At 38.9% G+C, this 12,350-nt stretch overlaps 1 protein-coding gene across 1 annotated transcript in view; it reads right to left on the reverse strand.

Annotated features, from left to right (window-relative positions):
* Nucleotides 1-12,350, reverse strand: part of LOC136678937 (collagen alpha-1(II) chain-like) — a 68,149-nt gene that overhangs the window by 1,552 nt on the left and 54,247 nt on the right. Inside the window, exons 34-67 of the mRNA XM_066657135.1 lie at nt 12,201-12,254; nt 11,536-11,589; nt 11,404-11,457; nt 11,265-11,309; nt 11,116-11,160; nt 9,723-9,830; nt 9,533-9,586; nt 9,397-9,450; nt 8,954-9,007; nt 8,691-8,798; nt 8,435-8,488; nt 8,243-8,350; nt 8,090-8,143; nt 7,942-7,995; nt 7,165-7,218; nt 6,888-6,941; nt 6,698-6,805; nt 6,561-6,614; nt 6,401-6,454; nt 5,249-5,302; nt 5,061-5,114; nt 4,930-4,983; nt 4,201-4,254; nt 4,020-4,073; nt 3,871-3,924; nt 3,702-3,755; nt 3,541-3,594; nt 3,247-3,264; nt 3,057-3,110; nt 2,905-2,967; nt 2,650-2,815; nt 1,395-1,501; nt 1,203-1,280; nt 905-1,087 (exon numbers count right to left, since the gene is read on the reverse strand). Coding sequence (XP_066513232.1) covers nt 905-1,087; nt 1,203-1,280; nt 1,395-1,501; nt 2,650-2,815; nt 2,905-2,967; nt 3,057-3,110; nt 3,247-3,264; nt 3,541-3,594; nt 3,702-3,755; nt 3,871-3,924; nt 4,020-4,073; nt 4,201-4,254; nt 4,930-4,983; nt 5,061-5,114; nt 5,249-5,302; nt 6,401-6,454; nt 6,561-6,614; nt 6,698-6,805; nt 6,888-6,941; nt 7,165-7,218; nt 7,942-7,995; nt 8,090-8,143; nt 8,243-8,350; nt 8,435-8,488; nt 8,691-8,798; nt 8,954-9,007; nt 9,397-9,450; nt 9,533-9,586; nt 9,723-9,830; nt 11,116-11,160; nt 11,265-11,309; nt 11,404-11,457; nt 11,536-11,589; nt 12,201-12,254 — 2,325 coding nt within the window. The remainder of the gene's footprint in view (nt 1-904; nt 1,088-1,202; nt 1,281-1,394; nt 1,502-2,649; nt 2,816-2,904; nt 2,968-3,056; nt 3,111-3,246; nt 3,265-3,540; nt 3,595-3,701; nt 3,756-3,870; nt 3,925-4,019; nt 4,074-4,200; nt 4,255-4,929; nt 4,984-5,060; nt 5,115-5,248; nt 5,303-6,400; nt 6,455-6,560; nt 6,615-6,697; nt 6,806-6,887; nt 6,942-7,164; nt 7,219-7,941; nt 7,996-8,089; nt 8,144-8,242; nt 8,351-8,434; nt 8,489-8,690; nt 8,799-8,953; nt 9,008-9,396; nt 9,451-9,532; nt 9,587-9,722; nt 9,831-11,115; nt 11,161-11,264; nt 11,310-11,403; nt 11,458-11,535; nt 11,590-12,200; nt 12,255-12,350) is intronic.

The following is a 12,350-nucleotide window of genomic DNA, read 5'->3' on the forward strand; positions in this document are numbered from 1 at the left end:
CAAAGACAGACGTTTGCTAAAAAAACTAACAATAATAAACAATATGGTATTATTTTTATTTTTTAAATGTATACTAACACTTTGTAAAATCCTAAAATTTAAAAATGAATATAAAGATAAAATTATTAAACATTGATTAATCCAGTTGGTGTAAGGCTGTAATAATAATAATAATTCATTCATTATCTGTAACCACTTATCCAATTCAGGGTCGCAGTGGGTCCAGAGCCTACCTGGAATCATTGGGCGCAAGGCGGGAATACACCCTGGAGGGGGCGCCAGTCCTTCACAGGGCAACACAGACACACACACATTCATTCACACACACACCTACGGACACTTTTGAGTCGCCAATCCACCTACCAACGTGTGTTTTTGGACTGTGGGAGGAAACCGGAGCACCTGGAGGAAACCCACGCAGACACAGGGAGAACACACCAACTCCTCACAGACAGTCACCCGGAGCGGGAATCGAACCCGCTGGAGCTGTGTGACTGCGACACTACCTGCTGCGCCACCGTGCCACCTCTAATAATAATAATATGCAGTATAATGCAATATAACATGCCTAAGAACATAATAAATTCTAGTTTTTGACTGGCAATGTCCATTTGAAGTATATTGTCAACGTGTAATCCTTTACAGATATATTTGATTATAAGATGATATTGTGATAAATTAATGTTCATTCAAAACATATTTTTCTCTGAACTCTTAATACACTTGATCCATTTTTAGACAAAATAAATAATAAACATTAACAACAAAGTAAGAAAAATATATTTGAAAAGCACCTTGATTGCATTCATACTTGTCATTTTGTACGAATCATCCCTATTCAGATGTAATACTAATGCTCAAGACACACTGCAACCATTGACAAAATGGAAATGAAATATCCTACCGCACAATCTCGTAACATCCCCAAGAAACTCTTTCTTCGAGAATCTGCAAGGAATTTGATCTCTCTCTCTCTCAATCCCTGCCTACTCATGTGTTGGCAGGAGAATGTGATGTTCTGCGTGACCAGCCTGCTGTTCAGCCGCAGAAACCTCATCTGGACCACACTGATTTCTGTATAATTAAACTTCAGTGTAGAATAAGGAATGAAGAAGGGTAGAATTAAGAAGCAAAATACAGAACAGCAGTAATGTTGATAAAAAAATTCCAAGAGACTGGCTTTGCTGCTGAGTGTGGTATACCTGAAAACCACTGTCCATGGCACTCAGCCAGGTGAAAGTGTCTTTCTCTGAGTCTTTCAGCCACGCTTTCATCGGCACCTGCAGCACCAGCATTAGCATTAATCACCTCAATACTTCCAGAATAACATGTCAGAGCAACCTCTGGGTATGAGAAGGTATTGTGAAATGCCTGAGATTTTCTCTGAACATTACCTGTGGTTGGAGAGGAGAAAGACATGTCTGACCACCTAACCTAAAGTTGCAGTATACTAGAAGAGCGTCTGCAGGATTGCCTTGGTTTGGATCAATGTAATACATTCCTGAAACCAAAATAGACTGGTTAAATGCTACACTAACTGTAACCCAAAATGTATCAGATGACAGAAGCTTCAGTTCTTATGAAATCAGTGGCTGCATTCCTAAAATGTGCTTGGCTGAGTCACATTCTAAACCATAAATAATGTTCATTTTTATTGGGGTTACTATTAAAGTCTAATTAAAATGTTTGGTAAGCCATAACAGCTGGAACTAAAGCTTCCATTCAGATCTTAATTATCTGGCAAACCCTACAGATATTCTAATAATATGTTTGAGAATATCTAACAATGCTGCATACACACTGATTGGTTAAAACATTAAAATCTAGCCTTGTTTAGACATTCATTTGACATTTTATCAGCTCCATTAACCATATTGTTTAGCTTTGTAGTTCTACAACTAGGAACTGTAGTTCATCTGTTGCTCTGCATACATTCTATGGCCACTTTTATCCTGTTCTGTTATGTTCCTGAGCAGGGAATATTTCCATCCATGAATGGTGGATCATTCTCGTTCAATTGTATTGAAACTGACCTTGCTGCAGTATGTTATTGTGGGATGTGCTTGGTATGAGTGGATCAGTCACAGCAGTCTTTTTAAAGACTTCAGTGTCACGGCTGGACTGAGAATAGTTCACCAACCAACAGACCAAATGACGATTGATGAAGGACTAGAGGAAGACTTACACAAACTGTGCATCTACAGATGAGCTACTGTGTTTGACTTTGCATGAACAAAGGGTGAACCAAAATGTGTCTTCGTATGTCTAACAGAGTGGATAGTCAATGGGGACAGTGTTTAAACCTGTTCTGTAATTGGAGCTGATAAAAAGGGGGAAATGAGTATAGAAACAAGGAGGTCATTACAAATGTTTAAAAATGGCAAATGCTGATTGGTGTAACTCATATGAAATGTAAATAGGTGATGATTTATACACATATGCTGTGTCTGATCCGTTCTCTTTCTTAACTAATCAACAAAAGCAGGCTAGTATCATATCCAGAAACTAAAATGGCCTCTTCAGCATTGCTAGTTAAGAATGAATACCACACATTTGATATCTCTGGAACTTCAGCCTTATGACAATTTGGTAAGCACACCTATTAGTTTCATATTGCAATAGTGTTATCTTATATGAAAAGGCTCCTACCATCAGTGTAGTTGGGATGACACATTAGCAACTCCAAGCAGGATGTTGCTGGACGCTCTTTAGTTCCATCTGGTGGGTCTATGAAGAGTCGCAGGTCTTGCTGAAGGGAGTCCAGTAGAGTTCTGATGAATGGGTAATTGGGCTTATCTGACTGATACATGAGTTCCTAGTTGGATTAGAAGAAACATGGTTTTGACAATCTGATAAGAACCTCATTAATGTGGACATTTTTCCTTATGGCCAGGGGTTACTTGCCTTTAGCTGAGTCATGGTAAGGTTAAAGGATAAGCCTGGAGGCCCTGGTGGACCTGGTGGCCCCTGAAAATTTTGATTGTATTAGTCATTACAGCACACTTTTCTGACTTCCTATATTGCTTATGATCTGAAACATGTGCTGTTATACTCACAGGTGGTCCTCTTGCACCCTCAGTTCCAGTTAGCCCTTGATGTCCCTTTAAGCCCTGAAGACACGGCAATACAACAGAACAAGCACTTTAATTCTACCAGACATATGCTCCTTCAGAATGGACTATGAAACTACATTTCCTGAAGCAAAAGTTAGGTATAATAGAGTGTATTTGAATGAATGTTTCAAACCTTTTCTCCAAATAACCCCTGTGGAGAACAGAAATGAACTGAATTAACAGTCACTTTATGCTGAGTGCATGCTGAGTGCATGATCTGCACTTTAAGGAGGCTAATTTTCTTCTCTAAGTACTTTGGAGACTTCATTAAGATTACATTAATAGCACATTAAAGACTGTCTGAGAGCCCTGCGCAAGCTGATTACTGGCTCTAAGATGATTTTGACTAATGGGACTATGCTAATCTGCAAGTGAATAGTGTCGTACATTAACAGATTTCTTAAAGAATCCAAGGCAGTGAACTTACAGGGAGGCCAGGGAGGCCTGGTCTCCCCCGAGGCCCTGTGGGACCGATATCACCCTAAGAAAAAAGCACAGCAAGTTATCAGCATCAAACTCTTTATCTGTTGCATGTCTGGAATATTAAGTTGAATGGATTTGAATGAAAAGCAACTGTAGATGTGTCACCTGCTCTCCTTTTGTGCCATGTTTGCCAGTCTGTCCAATAAAACCCTGTTCCCCCTGAAAGAAATGAGAAGCATACATTGGCAACCATTCCTTATACAATTAGATTTAGATAAGGAATAAATTATGTAAATATGAACCACAGGTTTGAATGGCTGAATAATCCAAGTACCTTCACTCCATCAATCCCTGGTAGACCAGATGGCCCCATGTCCCCTTTCACCCCCTGGAAATGGAAAGGGGAAAATTAACTGTGAGATTACAGATGCAGGAATTCAGAATGATCCTTAACACCCCATATATACACACACATCAACATACCTGGGGCCCCTTTTCACCTCTATCTCCTTTCTCACCCTGTTTTCCAGGTACTCCCTGCAGGGAATAAGGGAGGTTTGTGAGTAAACACATTTGTACAGTGCATCCAAACAAATGAAAACAAAAAGATGTAGAAGACAAATTTTTATACTGATATCTTACAAAGGAGGTTATAATTACTCACATATGAGCCTTGTATCCCTGGTGGCCCAGTTGGCCCCATAGGACCCATTTGACCCTGAGGAATTGACAGCAGTTAATCTATCAACTACCAACCAACCAACCAACCATCAATCATCCAAAATCTAAGCAAAGCCAGCCACATTTGTATGTGTTATTAGCTAAACAATGGGAACTATAAACAGTAGAATTTTAAGTGAATTCGCTGCTCCTGGGGCTTCCTCTGGTGTAATGCATTTTTTACTGCACTGTTTCCTACCCTCCTGCAAAATTTAATGCAAGATCTGCAATGCTGAGCCTGGTGTTGCAATGACAGAAGCTGTATTCTCACTATTAGAGGTCGGAGAAGCATCACAATTATATTGAAGCTCTAATTGTAAAGTCAAAATATTACATAATGTTCATTTAAATTAAGTCAATTTGTTTCAAAGGAACAATAGCTTATTTTTACCACCAAAATAGCAAACACTATTTATGCGATATTTATATTTAAGTGATTAATATTTTTTTTACACTTTTTAATAAGTGCAACTCAGAGCATTTAAAAAATCATATTGTTTCGTAGTCTCTGGATAATCAAAGTGGCTCCCCCACAAGAATGTGGCCATGTTCAGTACAGAATGCCATACGCCCAGGCCACATGGTGTTAGTAAATTAGCTGTTTTGTAACATGAAGAAGTATGATTAGAGAAGACTGTTTCTATATTCAGTTAATAATAAAAGGACGATGTACCTTCTCTCCTTTGACCCCTCTTAACCCTCTCTGTCCAGCTTTCCCTCTTTTACCCTGAAAATTAAACAGGATTACTCTGGTGTAATTATTCAAACATAGCAAGAAGACTGGCAATGTAAAGTACTTCAGACCTTCCGTCCAGCATTTCCTGTCATTCCAGGCTGACCATCTCGACCATCTTTACCCTGAAATAAGAAAGCACTTGACCAAACTGATAGGGAATGATCTTACATGCTTGATCTACAATGTTTGAATAAAACTATAAGAGGAAGGGTAAGCATCCTAATGGACAATATGAGATGAGTAACAATGACCTCACCTTCTGTCCTTTCTGGCCATACCTTCCCTGAGCCCCCATCCTGCCCATTGGACCCTGAAAATAAGAAATGACAGTACAGTACAGTAACTGTTTTGCCTCTAAACTCAAAAAGAATGCAGAATCTTTCAGTTCAAAAGCATTTACATCATTCTTGATAAGCCACATTCTGTAACCACTTTATCCTATTTAGGGTTGCGGTGGATCCACGTGGAATCTTTAGGCACAGTGTAGGAACACACCCCAGACAGGATACCAGTCAACACTCTGCTTCTAGTTTTGTGCAATATTTCCGACCCAATTATAGTCATCACCAATCCACCAGTTAATCTCCCCAAGTCACACACAAAGCCACCATCCTTGAGAGAGTGAGGGCTAGCATGTGCATCCTTCAAGACACATGAAACCAACCAGTGCTGCATTTTAAATTGGCTAATTGAACCCCGATGGATAGTCTGAAATGCAAGAAGAGAGCTCCAAATGCAAAGATCTGTCATAGGAAGTGAGGCCAGAAGTGCTCTCTAGGACTCCTGGATCTTCACAGAAGATTAAAACGGTGCTCTCCAATGACAGGGCCAGCACGTAGCTACTTAGAATTATAGGGTTTAGCACAAGATACAAACCTATAACAAGCTACAAGAAAGGGCAAGTTGCAGTTTATTAAACAAAATTTCCCCTGCAGCAAAATACAACAGGAAAAAACAAAACAAACAAAAAAGATACTGATTAAGAATAAGGAAAGTATGGAGGGAACAGGGAAAAACAGGGAACTTTAAAGCGTATTAATTTAGTTGTGAAACACTGGTAAATGGTATAATGATCATGTAATTGAAGAGAGCTGCGTTACAATGAATGAAATTGTAGAGATGTATCTAAACCACATCTTTCACCTTGCACAAATAACTCAAAACACATTTGTGTATATTGGGTGTGCCAGGACTAAAATGTGAAGATATTTGACTGGCCAAGATTATCTCCTGATTTGAACAATGCTGAGCATGTACGTCCATTACTGAACACATAATGGAATTCCTCAAAAAACTTTATTCAATATCAAGTTTAATTAAATATTTTGTATATGATATATACAAAGTTTTATTAAGAATAATAATATATCCGACTGTCACATTAAGCACTTTAAATATAACTATTAACCTGTGGTCCTGGAGGTCCAAGAGGTCCATCAGCTCCCATCTCTCCTTGAAGCCCCTACACATTGGAAGAAATTAATTCTTTCATAATTTAGAGTCAAATCAGAGCTGGAGGTGGAACAATACACTCCCAGTGCATGGCTCTGAAAACTAGCAGCCCTTACCTCTAATCCTGGGAGTCCTGAAGGGCCTTTGATTCCAGGAAAACCTTCTAGTCCCTGCCCAACGTACATCAAAACAACAGCATCAGGTGCAATTCCAGCTAATTACATAAGGTGAGCTCCATTTTTCCAATGCTCACCATATCTCCTGGAGTTCCTGTCTTGCCGGGTTCACCTTTCTGTCCCTCTGGTCCTAATAAGCCTTTAGGTCCTATTGAGCCTTCTTGGCCTCTAGGACCCACAGCCCCCTAAAACATGTGCATTTCTGGTTAACTGTTTTAAAATGGGACCACCGTTGAAGGGTACAATATAGAGAGCTAATTAGCTGACCTTGGGTCCGGGTTTGCCCGTCTCACCCTTTACTCCTCTTCGTCCAGCAATCCCCTTTAAACAACCAAAAAGTAATGTAAGAAAACCTGACTCAAGCAAAGTCTCCTGTGAAGGTAGACCACTTTACAATGGGAAGCACAAAAGTGTTGCTCAGAGACAACACTTTCTTTGCTCTGTACTCTTGCTGATGTTGTTCAGGCATGATTAAAGCTCTGTTCTATATATATTAAAAACCCATATTTACAGTTTCTGTTGTTAACACATAGAGGTTATTTACCGGTTCACCTAGTTCTCCAGTGAAACCTGTTAGCCCACTAATGCCAGAATCCCCCTGTAAGACAAAGCCACAAAGTTGCAGGAATAAATGTTAGATACTGATGTTATTAGTTTAAATAAAATATTTTTCCATTTACAAATATTATAGGGGGCATGCACAGCCAGGTGGCAAAAGCACTTTTGTAAAAGCTGGTCAGTATAAAAGACAGTAATACTGTTGAAATCAACTTAGATTTCACACTGTTTGTATGTTATTGTTGACACAATAATAAAATACAGTTAGGATCTATTTGTTTGCTCTTCATTGCATATTAATTTAATGTTATATAAAACATTAATTAACAGGTGTTGTCTACCAGTAACATCTGGACATCAGGTCTCTGTGAATGTCCCCCTAAGTTTGGTATTCATTCATTATCTGTAACTGCTTATCCAATTCAGGGTCACGGTGGGTCCAGAGCCTACCTGGAATCATTGGGCGCAAGGCGGGAATACACCCTGGAGGGGGCGCCAGTCCTTCACAGGGCAACACAGACACATTCACTCACACACGCACACCTACGGACACTTTTTGAGTGTCCATCTACCAACGTGTGTTTTTGGACTGTGGCTTTGCTGAATCTGTCAGGAGCATGGTTTCTAAAGCTAAACATGTTTATGCACAGTTATGAATGCACAGATTTTTCTGTCTTTATTACAGGGGGTTTTCTAGGATAGTTGTAAAGGCAATTTGTTAACAGGTAATAATTAAGCAGTATAAGAGTGAAAAAATAAATACCTTTGGCCCTGGTGGTCCATCTGCCCCAAGCCTTCCTCTTGATCCTATCAAACCCTTCATGCATCCAATTACAAATTTGCAAATTAGAAAAGAGACCTCTATAAACATCCTTCTCATTGCATTCTCATTGTGTGTAACATGCCAGTACCTCTAGGCCCATTAGGCCTGGTGGGCCAATCTTCCCCATTAGTCCATTCTGACCCTGGAAATAGGGAATGGGCACAAGCAGATTGCCATTTAAAATATGGAACTGGCAAAATGCATGGAATAATATTATTAGCACAAAGAGCTGGAAACTCACAAGCAGTCCAATGAAGCCTTTATCACCTTTTGACCCCCTCTCTCCTCTGGCTCCAAAAACTCCAGGAGGCCCTGAAAGTCCAGGGAAACCCTGCAGCCCAGTGTCACCCTAAGAAGAGAGTATACTTTCTGCAGAATGAATACAACAAAATCAACCCAAACATACGACAACACTCTTAGAAAATCATTGTACCTTCCGTCCTTTGTTGCCAGGGTCACCAACACTGCCCACAAGCCCTGCAGCTCCCTGCAATAACAAAATACCAATTCCAGAGTGAGTGAGTGAGTGAGAAAATCAAGCAAAATCTTGAGTCTTCAGTCTCTAAGACTACCCCTCAAGTCTCAGTACATTGGACCCATAAACAGTTTAAGCTGTTAGGGATCTGAGCCTATTTAACCCCTCTTTTTTGGACTCTCATTACAACAGTGGCCATGCTTCAGAGACTGACCTCCTTGCCTCTTGGTCCTGACTCTCCCTGCATCCCTGGAGAGCCTTGCTGTCCTGGTTCTCCTGGAGGGCCCTTCAGTCCAAGTTTTCCAACAGGTCCTGCTGAACCCTACAACGTAAAATACCAGCTTAACCCACAACAGAAGAAAAATGCTTAGGGTGGAAAAAAATTACTGCTTCTAGGTGAGATATTAAAATCTTGGCTGATGTCACATTCATAAACCAGAATTAAAAAAACAATGTCTTTTTCTTTGACACACTTACATGCTCCCCTTTTTTCCCTGGTGGTCCTTCTAATCCAGGGGGGCCAGGATAACCCTTAAGAAAAGAGACAAGATAAAAACACGGTGCATTGGAATGCCTCTTTTATGATATATACAGTAATGTGCAAAAGTCTTAGACACCTTAGATAATTATATATATTTAAACTAATGCCTTCTCCGTAAGAATGGTGCTTGTATACAGTGATATATAATCACAGTAAATACAAAATATAATAATATAAAACAAACTCGATAAATAAAAGATAATTTTAGTTTTTCTATAAAGTAGTAGGTGTGAGTGAGTTTGAAGAACAATGTTTTGTTCAGATTCTCCTTGATTGCATGAATTTGTTAAATCAACAGCACACATTATTTAAAATCATTATTTATTAACCAGTAAAACTAGGTATTGGATATTGTTTGATTTATTATACCCTGACTAACCTGCTGTCCATCCAGCCCAACATAACCAGGGTCCCCAGGAGGTCCTGGAATTCCCTGTTAAAAAAAACAATTCTTTGTGGCATAAAATATAATTTTATTACTTTAGGTCTTATAATCATTAAATACACCTCTTTACCTTATCTCCTTTTTCTCCAGATGTTCCAGGAGTGCCATCAGTTCCTCGTGTGCCCTGACAAACAAGGAGATGATTGTAATTCTGGTGTAACATTCATAATATTCACTGTTGCTACATGGTTTGTAATAGCAACTTTAAATATAATGAAGTCTGATAAGTATAATGAGTGAAACAAGTTGTACACACTCACTGGCAAGCCAATGGGTCCTTCTTTACCAAGTGACCCTTGAGGTCCTGGACTGCCAGGAGGGCCTGGCTTCCCGATTATACCCACAGTGCCTGGTAGGCCTGGTGAACCCTGAAAATTCCGATGTGTTATATTACCAGTGATAAAGTCACCAAACAAAGAGATCAGTGTAGTAGCGCCACCCTGTGGACATAGGCGTCGTTTCCCAGACTCGGATAAAGCCTAATCCTGAGCTAAATCCTCCTTTCAATGGAAGATCACAATTCAAAATGCCGTGTAGTCCAGGTCTAGACTTAATCCCTGTCTGGGAAAACATCCCATAATGTACATGTTAAAGTAAATGTAAAAGCATTTGGTACAAAAATGGTTTTGGCAAAGGTTTTGGTACATTTAATCAAATCTTTACAGAGAACACATCTTTGATTATTTTAATATCAAATAATAGAGAGAGAGGGGGCATAGAGTATGTGAAAAATATATGAATATTATGGGACATACATTTTTAAATTTTATTTTATTTTTTCAGTAGTACAGGAAATGCAGGGAATGTTAAAATTTCTTTTCAATTAGAAAATGAATACAACATGAAATCTGACCAAGAGTGTCCAAATTGTTGGATACAACTCTGCAATAATTCTGCACAGGATCTGTTTAAAATGCAAGAGATGCATATTCAGCTTATAGAGTATATACACACATAAGCTACAGCTAATTCTACCCCTTGCTGAACTTTGAAAAATGCTGTGAAATGACAGGGGCCTTTTGGAGAGCTGCTGTAGTCAGGTGTTTAGTTTCCATAAATACAGAAACAGGCCCATGCAAAGGAACCCATGCACTGTAACAGAAAGCAGCAAGAAAATGGGTAAGTAGATGCGTACCTAGTTTTATATTCCGCAGTGCAAGTGCAGCACAAGAAGGCATCGTCGGAGGACATAAACACCAGTTCACTATTTTGCATAACATGATGTGTCATTGTACGCACACACATCATGCATAGAGTAAAATAACTGACAGTAATATATTATGATGATAACAAATTAAACCTTTTAAGCTGAGCTGGTATGTTTTTTTGCTTCGGTCCGAAAACACACATAGGTAGGTGAATTGGCTTCTCAAAAGTGTCCATCTGTGTGAATGTGTGAGTGAGTGTGTGTTTCAGGGTGTGTTCCTGAATTGCGCCCAGTGATTCCGGGTAGGCTCCGGACCCACCATGACCGTTAACTGAATAAGCGGTTACAGACAATGAATGAATGAATGAATGGTATATTTTATTATTGCAAAAAAGTACAATTCATCTGTTTATTAAAATACAAACTAACAAACAAAGAGTGTGTAGTCACTCTTTAGAAATGCCAGAGACTTCCCTTATGGATCATGTGCAAGAGGAGATACTTACAGGCGGTCCTTGCATGCCGGCTGCTCCTATCTCACCTTGACGACCCTAAATCATGTAAAAATACTTTAATTACAAAAGTGTTGTAATTTCTGTTGAGGTTTAATACCTATTCATTTCTATTAATGGTGTAGAAGATAAAAAAGAAATACCTGAGGTCCAGGAAGGCCTCTCTCACCTGGCGGGCCTGGAAGACCCTAAAAGCCAATAAAATGAAATGATTCTATCCACATGACCTCTGATATAAGTGTCACAAATGATGATACATAATTGAAAAATGGTTCAGCTTACAGGCGGTCCCCTCTCTCCACGTTTGCCTAATGGTCCTCTGACACCAGGTTCACCCTAAATGCGTTAATCAAGTAATTAATAAAGTAAGCAATACAGAATATTTTATATAGGATTCCATCAGTAAATTCTTACCCTCTCTCCTATATGGCCAGGTCTTCCCTGCAAGCCTCTAGCCCCTGGATAACCCTGAGAGGGACAATTAGGGCAAGTTTACAATAATAAGATTAGGATAAAAACTGTAGGGGCACAGGCACATGTTTCCAAGTGGTTCACAATGTACAGTGATGTCCAAATATCTAAGAACATTTATTGGAATTTAATTCTCATTAAGCAAAAAAAATCTTAATAATAATAAATATTTGCATGAATTTCAGTATGTTCGGTCTCTGTTCTGACTGCGTGTGCTTGAGGTCCATGAACTCATAAGTTTGATCAGAACCTCTTTATGAGTACTCTGGATATCCTTCAGAATGTCTGAACACAAGTATCAAATAAAAAGATAAGACTACATATTTTTACAGTGGCCATACAGTGGTACAATGCTTAATGTCACAAATGAGATTACATTTTAACAGTGAACTAGAAAAATGTGGAAATAATGCAGAATGTTTAAATATTTATTTCTTAATTTTACTAGTGAATTTTCCTCATTTCAGTGTATACAAAATGCTAAATTTTGCCATTTAGTTCAAGGTATTAAAATAAAGTTTTTCAGTGCATTTTCACAATTTTAGACCACACTAACAACGCAGTCCACAAACAACAGAGTTAAAGCTGATTTTTATGAAAGTACTTACATATATCCCAACAGGTCCCTGTGGACCTAAAACACCTGGCTTTCCAGATAAACCCTGAAAAAAAAATCCATAAAATTCCACACTAAAACATCCTAATCCAAGTGTATGAATGTTTAATTGATGTTTTTTCTTTTTTCTTTATCAAAGTGT

This window comes from Hoplias malabaricus, chromosome Y (assembly GCF_029633855.1).
Source record: "Hoplias malabaricus isolate fHopMal1 chromosome Y, fHopMal1.hap1, whole genome shotgun sequence".
NCBI classification, from domain to species: Eukaryota; Metazoa; Chordata; class Actinopteri; order Characiformes; family Erythrinidae; genus Hoplias; species Hoplias malabaricus.